The 9,800-nt window shown below is 38.8% G+C and overlaps 2 protein-coding genes across 2 annotated transcripts; both read left to right on the top strand.

Annotated features, from left to right (window-relative positions):
- Window positions 1-5: 5 nt before the first annotated feature.
- On the top strand, window positions 6-3,187 carry psmb9a (proteasome 20S subunit beta 9a; the record flags this gene model as incomplete). Its single annotated transcript, XM_035681663.1, is given in 6 exon segments — window positions 6-57; window positions 188-255; window positions 782-913; window positions 1,502-1,631; window positions 1,870-2,011; window positions 2,203-3,187. Coding segments are annotated over 6 exon segments (651 nt in total). The 3' UTR covers window positions 2,331-3,187.
- Window positions 3,188-3,539: 352 nt separating this feature from the next.
- Window positions 3,540-9,221, top strand: tap2a (transporter associated with antigen processing, subunit type a). Its single transcript, XM_035681651.1, has 11 exons — window positions 3,540-4,050; window positions 4,161-4,275; window positions 4,378-4,508; window positions 5,040-5,245; window positions 5,586-5,783; window positions 5,883-6,011; window positions 6,286-6,474; window positions 6,742-6,915; window positions 7,684-7,843; window positions 8,072-8,208; window positions 9,012-9,221. Exons 1-11 carry the CDS (start codon window positions 3,540-3,542, stop codon window positions 9,219-9,221), a joined length of 2,160 nt encoding a protein of 719 aa, XP_035537544.1.
- The last annotated feature ends 579 nt before the right edge of the window (window positions 9,222-9,800 follow it).

Here is a 9,800-nt window from a genome sequence, read left to right as displayed (position 1 = left end):
GTCAGCATGTTGGAGGAAACAGGGCCAGAGTGGTTGTCTGAGGAGGTGAAAACCGGAGTAAGTATGACATTTTCAATGTTTTTGAGAGACTTGCTGCCCTTTTATGTGCGCAACGCTGAGTACTCTACGGAATTGCGTGTGCATATAATACATTTTAAATATTTATTACTTTTACCTCTGTTTGTAGACAACCATCATTGCCATTGAGTTTAATGGAGGGGTCGTGCTGGGGTCTGATTCTCGAGTGTCTGCAGGGTAAGTAACAGAGTGTGCATGTATGTAGTGTCCAGTTCTATCTGCATATTCACCGATCAGCCATAATATTATGACCACCTGGGCACCCTGCTGCCTTTGCTCCCCACTTGCATCAATGAGCCTGTCTCCAGTTCACCACTCTTCCTTCCTTGGACCACTTTTGATAGGTGCTGACCACTGCAGACCGGGAGCACCCCACAGGAGCTGCAGTTTTGTAAAGAGTGTCAAAGTTGGTCAAATTCTCATGCTACTTTGTAGATGTTCACTTTCTTCCTAATATATCCCACCCACTGACAGGTGCCATGATAATGAGATAATCAGTGTTATTCACTTCACCAGTCAGTGCTCATGATGTTATGGCTGATCAGTGTATCTTTATCTTTATTAGGACACTAGTGATCCTTAAGTTTCTGAAGAAAACTCTTCTACCTCTCGATGTTTCCTTACATTCAGTGTCCTCTTCTCCGTCTATATCTCTATATCAACATCTCCACTGCACAATCACACTCTTCATCCCTCCATCCAGGGCATCAGTGGTGAACAGGGTGATGAACAAACTGTCTCCTCTCCATGACAAGATCTACTGTGCACTGTCAGGCTCTGCAGCAGACGCTCAGACCATCGCTGAGATGGTCAACTACCAGCTAGATGTTCACAGGTAAGTACTGTAAAAGTAAACCAACAGACCTGTTAATCCTTTATTAAATATCACACAATGGCAAGGTATAGTCAAACTCTTTATTCCAACTACATAAACAGCAGATAAAATTAACAAGGCCGTATATTCCTAACAATAATATGTTCATACGGTTGCTCAGATAATAGTCACTTAAAGGCTGTTCCTGAAGTTTTCTCATCCTGCCAGGATAAAATTATACAAGGAATTCTGAATACAATACAGCAAACTGAATTTAAATACTAATTCTGATTGAAATATTTTGACTTTAAGATGTTTAATATTCATACAAGTATTGTATTGGCCTTCAAAAGTGTATGAGTGTGAACCACAATGCACACAGCTTTTGTATTTTTTATGGTAGACTCTTTAACATACTCTGTATCAGTATGTTTTTATCTGTATTTTTTTTTTTTTACTTTAAACCTGGTTGTTAACAAGAAGAACCTAGACAAGCTAGCAGCTGTTGCATTTTCTTTGCAAGGATTTATCCATTTAATGCTAAGGCTTTCCACCAAAACAAAGAATATATAAACACAATTTATCTTCTTTTGCATATTCTTATGTTAGCACTGAGATAGGTGAGGACCCCCAGGTTCGCTCAGCTGCCACTCTGGTGAGGAACATCTCATACAAGTACAAGGAGGAGCTGTCCGCACATCTCATTGTGGCCGGCTGGGACAGAAGAGATAAAGGACAGGTCAGTAAGCACATGTAGTGAACCAAGAGAGAACCGAGCTTTAAACAAGAAAGATTACTGGTAAAAATGTATGTTTCTGCAACTTCTGTTAATGTGACTCTGAGGTTTCTCAATAGCTGGAGCAGTTGCTAAAGTTGTTGTCTGATTGCTGCTGGATGCTTTAAATAAAAGATCTTATCCAGCCAATACACTTGATTTTACGACCTGTTTTGTTCCTGTGCCCTTTGACCTCTTCCAGGTGTTTGCAACCCTGAATGGTCTCCTGACAAGACAACCTTTTGCGGTGGGTGGCTCTGGCAGCTCATATGTTTATGGGTTTGTTGATGCCGAGTTTCGCAGGGGCATGAGCAAGGAGGAGTGCCAGCAGTTTGTTGTCAACAGTAAGTTTATTTAAATACAGATTGTTGGATAGTGGAGAGGAAACCAGACATTATCTGCTACTTGTAATTACTACTAAGAAGTGCTATCACTCTGTATTTCATGTTATCAAAATATTTTGTCTTATAAAAACTAAATCATTTAGTTCAATCTCCTCACCTGTCTCCCCCTTCTCTCATTGTCTCTCTTGTAGCTCTCTCTTTGGCAATGAACCGTGATGGCTCCAGTGGCGGCGTGGCTTATATTGTCACCATTGATGAGCACAGCACAGAGGAGAAAGTCATTCTAGGGAATAATTTACCTACTTTCTTTGATCAGTGATCAATATATCGTTTTTTCATCTCTAGTCTGCCAAAACACTGTTGTGCAGGATGCAATTAGATATTTGTTTTGCTCACAGTAGCCATCACACACACACACTTTTCGGCTCAACTGTCACCAAAGGAAGCTTTTAAAATAATAAATATTGGACGAAAAGTCTTACTGAACACTTATTAATTATAATAAAAGGATAAATGACTTGCATTGCTCTATTGTTCCCAAAGCTATTTCAAGTGTAATATAAGGTAGCCTTTACGTTAGTTTAAAATAAAAACTGCTAGCACCTTCACATTATTAGCTGCTCAGGTTTGTTTACTTTTATTAATTTATCTTCCAAAGAAAAATTACTGAGAAGTTGTTAATTTTAGTCTCTGCATGTCATTCGAACAAGGTTATCTCACCAGAAGGATGATGATAAACAGTCACTTGCTGAGACTCTCTATTCGGTCAGTGAGGCTGCCACATGATAAAACTGTCAATTTATGTTTTAATGTTCCTGAGTGGCAGAGAAAATAAACCTACAGAACCTCTGACATTCCTTTATCCTCTCTATAAAGAGTCCAACAGAAACACTCCCACACATACTAACATTAGCAGCAGCAGTTGTCTCTCAGGCATTCAATCTGACAAACAAATTACTAAAAACTGAAAGTCAGATTTGTGGCACCACCACAGGATTATGTCACCTTTTTTCACTAAGATGCCTGATGGATGGTTGGTCATCTGCCTACATAATTCAGACTGGACATAACAACAAGTATGCTTAAATTAACCTACATGTTTATCATAGTGCTGCATAAACTCACATGATGTAATGTAAATTATGTGAAATTCAAATAAAAGCCCCTTGTTGAAAATATATTTTTAAAATGTGTCTTCTTTATAATGAACCATCCCTTTAAGGGCTGTTTTATGCTCTAAGGGAGAATGATGTCTCAGATACAGATACTGGACGTTATAACTGCAGTTTTCATCCAGATAATGTTTAATAAGGAATAAGATGATGTTGATGGATAATAATAATTACAAACTGTTTGACCACTTAGTTTAAGAATCCTGCATTGTCCGACTTAAAATTTTAGTTTTGTGCTCTGCAGTGGATTTCAGGGAAGCCCCTGGTCGTGATAGAAAATGAAACTGAAAGTGGATGAGAACTAAAACACTGGTACCGCGGCAGAGCAGGTCATACGAGGACGACTGTCGGAGAAAATGGCAGGCAATACAACAAAAATCCGCAAAGTCCTTTCTTTGATTTTAGCAGTTTGCGTCGACCTTTCCTTGTTTTACGCATCGGGATGTGTAGTTACTAACAGCGTCTTTGGACATCTTGCGCGTCTCTGGGTTTCTGCTGGTCTCCGGTGTTTAGCACTAACTGCTGTAACTCTGCTCAGTCTTGGAGACTTCAAACCATTGCTGATTCGTTTGATAACGGCCCACAGTCTGCTGCCAGCGGTGTTTGAGACCGGCACCAAAGCGCTCTACCATGAGGAGACCCAGTGTGGCCTATTGGCGGATATTCGCTGCTGGCTGATGTGCACCGGAGCGTCGCTCGCTGCTGCACTGTTTTGGGAAATCACCATACCGGACACCGACGATGCGGCTAACGGTAAAGAGAAGAAGCAGAAAGCCAGAGAGCTGTTTATGAGAGTCTTATATCTGTACAAACCCTACTATCACCTGCTTCTTGGAGGGCTTGTGTTCCTGTCGCTGGCTGTTATCTGTAAGTACAGAGGAGGAGGAGGAGGAGGATGATGATGTTGATTTGCCTGACTAATGTATCTTCATCTCTCTGTACTCTTACATGTACCTGCTGTGTGTGTCTATTCTCAGGTGAGATGTTCATCCCGTACTACACTGGGAGAGTCATTGACATCCTTGGCAGTCAGTACCAGCCAAACGAATTCATGTCTGCACTCCTCTTCATGGGCCTGTTCTCTCTGGGAAGGTATGGGACAATGTTTCCCCTCAACATTCATCCATCAGCATGTTTATGTAACTCACAAGTAGGACAGCTCACTGACTTTCTCTCTTTGTTTTGATTGATTAGCTCTGTGAGTGCAGGCTGCAGAGGGGGTCTCTTACTCTGTGCCATCAGTGCCTACACATGCAGAATGAAAGTCAAGCTGTTTGGGGCTTTGACCAAACAGGAAATTGGATTCTTTGAGACCATAAAGACAGGTATGGCACTTATAAAACTTATAGTAATGCTGTACTGTATGTATAATTTGGAGGGGTGAGAATCAGAGGGGCATAAGTGACATTTGACCAACTCTACAGGAGAGCCAAAACAAAAAAATGACATAATTTGTCCTTTCTTTGTTTAGTTAATTCAGTCTGTAATATTATAACTTTATGAACATGTGACAATATACTTACCAAATAATATTAAGCCCCAAATAGTTCAGTGTGATCAGTGTTAGATTTTGTCTGGATTGCTTTAGAATTCACATGGGCCACTTTGCCAGTAGAAAAAAAAGCTAATCAATCATCATCGGATATATGTAACCCTCTGGTTCTCATCCCTCAATATCTGAGTGCACATGAAGGTCAAAACAAGTCAGGTTAAGACTGGACATTATAGAATAAGACAATGTAGGTCAGGACAGGACAAACTGCACATACAGTACAGGTAGAGGTTTTAACAGGAAATACCACTACAGAACAGGAAAGGAAAGGACATAATATAATTTCCAAACATTTTCTGTGTAGGTGAAATCACATCCAGGTTGTCTAGAGACACCAACTTGATGGGAAGAACAGTGTGTCTGAATGTCAACGTGCTGCTGAGGACATTCATCAAGACACTGGGCATGATCTCCCTGATGATGAATCTTTCATGGAAGCTCACATTCCTCGTATTGATGGAGACGCCTATCACTGGCCTCATTCAGAACATCTACGACACACACTACCAGGTAAAAGCAGGTTGTGATTAATTAACATTGAGATTCATAGACTCATATGTATATGATATCCGTTGCCAAGAAACTTTCTTTAGTAATTTTAACTTCATTTAAATTAATTTAACACATAGGTCCTAATGGCTTTTTAAATATAAAAGGTGCTCAGAAAACAAATTTTTGTAATAGTTTTCCAGTAGTTTTTATTACATATCTAGTCCGAGGATACAATTCCTCTTGCACCGTAAGGATTATTTTCTCCATCACCATAGTACAGGAGTTCCTTGTGATTTGAGACAGATTATTATTATTATTATTCATCTTACATCTCATCATCTTCTTTTTTCTTCCTTAGAGGTTGTCCCTGGCAGTGCAGGACTCAATGGCTCTGGCAAATGAAGCTGCGAATGAGGCAGTGTCCGGTATTCGTGTGGTTCGGAGCTTTAACACAAAAAAACACGAGGCCCGTCGCTATGATGACCGCTTGATGGACACACACATTCTCAAGACCCGCCGGGACACTGTCAGGGCTGTTTACCTGCTCGCACGGAGGGTAAGAAGTTTATCCTTTTTTTTCAAAACTGTTTTATCACTGCATACCATCTTATTTAACCACATTTGTTCCTATGTGGGCGTGTGTGTGTGTCTGCAGCTGACAGGGTTGGCCATGCAGGTCTTCATGCTGTACTACGGCAGGCTGTTCATTCGGAGTGGGCAGATGACTACTGGCAACCTGGTTTCCTTCATCCTCTACCAGTCAGACCTTGGAGACAACATTAGGGTATCTCATATTGCTCTGTGGATTGTTGTCAGTCAAGGATGTTGATTGCACGCACCTAAAAGTAGTAACTTCAGTCAGTTTAGTATAGACCAGGGAAACTGTATTTATATATCATATTTATACACAAAGGAAAAGTCAGTTTGGTTTTCATGGGCATTTAAAAAAGTTACAAATAAAGAAGTTGAAGCAGCAATAATGAACTTTATGTTGTGCTTACTCTCTAAATGAAAACATGTGCTATTAAGTGATCAGTTTTGTGACTGCCATCTTCCAGACTCTCACCTACATCTTCGGCGACATGCTAAACTCAGTGGGGGCTGCTGGGAAAGTGTTTGAGTACCTGGACCGAAAACCTAATGTCAGCACAGAGGGAAAACTTCAACCTGATCAGCTGACAGGACACATCATCTTCCGCCGTCTCAACTTTGCCTATCCTGCATGTCCCAACAAAACAGTGCTGCAGGTGAGGTCTGAACAGCAGGTAGACAAAGGGGGCCTCTGGGGTCAATTTGAAAAGTTCATGAAAAAAGAATATTGTAATGAATAGTTGAAAAAACAAGAGAAAGAAACAAGTAGAAAGTTACAATATATGTATAGTTAGCATTCAGTATGCATTCAATTTTAACCATATTCAGTCCAATAACATTAGGGGTTAGGGGTTTATGTGTGTCTGATAGATAAGTTGAATATTGCAGTTCAACTGTGTTATTACAACCCTTGTTGGTTTCAGGACTTTTCTTTGGAGCTGAAGTCAGGTCAGATGACAGCACTGGTGGGTCCATCTGGAGAAGGAAAAAGTACATGTGTGAGTCTGCTGCAGCGATTCTATGAGCCGCAGGATGGAGAAATCCTCATGGACAGTGAGCCACTGAAATCCTATGACCACCATTTCCTTCACAAAAAGGTAATTATTAATTTTCATCCCTCTTTTGGGGAATAATCTGTGAAGAAATGCACTTGTGATACTTAAAGTACAATTTGTGTGATTGCATGTATAATAATACTGTGGGATAGTGTCCTATTTTTGTAGTCTAAAGTACCTAAAAGTTTGTCTAAGCTACAACCAGCCTGAGTGATTGTAATTTAAGTTAGAAAATGTACCTTAGTGTACTTTGTCACAATTTAATTGTATTTTGAATGCTGTAAAATTATATACACTGACAGTATATTTTAAGTAAAACTGTTTAAGAATATATTGGTAATACACTATAAATTCAACGTCAGTTATATACCCTTTTTACATTAGCAAAATTGTACTTTTTAAAGTTTTTTTTGTAAGTATATTTTTACACTAATGAACTATTTTGATATAGGTGAGAGTTCACAAAAATATGGGTTTAATGTACTTAAGCGTGCCTTAGGTGCAGCTTTCAGTATGTAAGTACAACTTAAGTGGTTTAAATATAACACAACTTTAAGTATAGTAATTTTAAACATTTAAGTAAAATAGTAGTATTAGTATTTAATTAAATCATATGATATATACTTTTAAAAAATATACCTTTTTTCCACTTGTGAATGGAATTCAGGAAAATGTTGGAAAGCAATAAGAAACATCCAATAGTACCCACAAATCCTCATATTTCCTCACAACTCTCAGCATATTGTCCATCAGGAGGACATTTTGAGATTTGGCAGGTGCTATAACTATGTATAACTTATGTATTAACAGATTGCAGTGGTGAACCAGGAGCCTGTGCTCTTCTCTGGCTCCATCAGAGACAACATCGCCTATGGGCTCGCTGACTGCTCATTGGATGAGATCCAGGAAGCAGCACACAAAGCCAACGCCCATGATTTCATCGAGCAGCTGGAGAAAGGCTATGATACAGGTTAACTCTTTTAACTACCCTTCATGCTGTTTTACATAGAAAGCTGCTTTGGACAAAGATAAAGCAAGATTGATGATGGAAAATTAATTTATTTATTTTAAACATTTATGCATAATGGCTAAATATACATTTATTTTGGAGGGTTAGTGCTGACCATACCTTTAGTTTTTGAGTTTTAAAATTCTTATATCTTGGTCAGATCTGTTGTGATTTTATAATTTTTCTCAGAGGTCGGTGAGGGTGGCGGCCAGTTGTCGAAGAGTGAGAGGCAGCGAATCGCGATTGCTCGAGCTCTAGTCAGACAGCCACAGGTCCTCATTCTGGATGAAATAACGAGCTCTTTGGACACTGAGAGTGAAAATAAGGTAAATGTAGCACTTTCTAACACAGTGGTTTCCAGTCATGTTCCCTCCGAGTTAAGAAGCCTCTAGGTTTTCTATTTTAATTGAAGACCTGAAGACTCTATTTAATAGATACATAGAGGATGACTGTCAGAGTTTATATATATATATATATATATTTACATATTTATTTTGAACATGTAAAAGAAAAGAGAAAACAAAACAAAATAAAATGAAATTAACAATAACTTTCCTCCTAATCCTCATAAACATCATAGCTTCACATAATAACATAACTTCACCTCCACATGTGTTATATGTAGACATATACACACATGTGCATACCTATATAAATACACATATACCCTATGTAAGAATAATCCAACTGCTATATACAACAAGTACTGTACTATGTATCGCACAGTTTCAGTAAACTACAACATATTTGTGCTTTGCTTCAGTTCCCAATCAGTACAAGCCAAATGTCTTTCACTGCTTCACATAAAAGTTAAAAACTTTTTTTGAAAAATGTAATCTAATACATCTAATAATTTAGCTTTTAGTTTTTGACTTCTTTGTCACTGATCTTGTATGCATGCTCTGAGTGCTCACTCACTCCAATCATATTCAACCTCAGTAAATCTGCTTGCTAAAGCACAAAGCTGCAGAGGCATAGGAAATTATGTAACATCTTGATTTATTTTTTATTCTTTTATATACCACAGTACATAATGATATAGCTAAGTATCTCTTTTGACATCCTTTAGCTCTGCTTAAACCTAAAAACAAAGATATTAAGCTATATTTATGTCGTTGACTCCGCACAGGTTCAGCAGGCCCTGGCTAGTTGTCCCAACCAGACCCTGCTGGTGATCGCTCACAGGCTGAAGACGATTGAGAAGGCCGATCAGATCGTTGTGGTTAGTGACGGCAGAGTTCAGGAGCGAGGCACTCACCAGGAACTGATGGACAGGAAGGGGAGCTACTACAAACTGAAAGAGAAGCTCTTCACTGAGGGAAACTCACCACAGCGTTAAACTGATGCTGTAGCTTGATGTATTCTGTGAGAGATTGTTCTGTATGTGCCGTATGTGTTTGACATCAGGGCCAACAGCAGCTAACCTGATAAAAATGTGAGAGAGCAAGCTGGAGTTTATGTATATATTTTTGTATAAATAGTGAAAATCAAACAACATGGACCAGTATGTTTGTGTATTTTAAAACGTGGCCTAAAAAGCACCTTCACACCCGAATAATATACATTTGTTCTTATTTATTTTGCAGACTGTTGAAATTACATTGGATATTTTAAATTTATCAATTTAAATGTATGATGGATTTTCCCCTCTGTATAGATTTTCAATTTCATGTCTTGGTATTTGGTAAAGATGAATAAAAGTTTTATGCAACAGTACACAGTTGACACCATAAACCTTTATTTATGATCAGAGTGGCCAAAGGTTGCTGTATGGGTATGTCCCAAATAAAACATTGATCAATGTGGTGGAAGTTTGACCGAATAAAGGAAAACCAAACAAAGAGAATTTGTCTTTGTATATTTATTCAAGCTTCTGCGCAGAAGGATCAACACCAACAAGTGACGGTCAGCGTCAGGC

The sequence above is a fragment of the Morone saxatilis genome, unplaced genomic scaffold, assembly GCF_004916995.1.
Source record: "Morone saxatilis isolate NCDOM2014 unplaced genomic scaffold, NCSU_SB_2.0 Contig9, whole genome shotgun sequence".
NCBI classification, from domain to species: Eukaryota; Metazoa; Chordata; class Actinopteri; family Moronidae; genus Morone; species Morone saxatilis.
The sequence above is the reverse complement of the archived record's forward strand: the minus strand, read 5'-3'. Positions and strand labels throughout refer to the sequence as shown.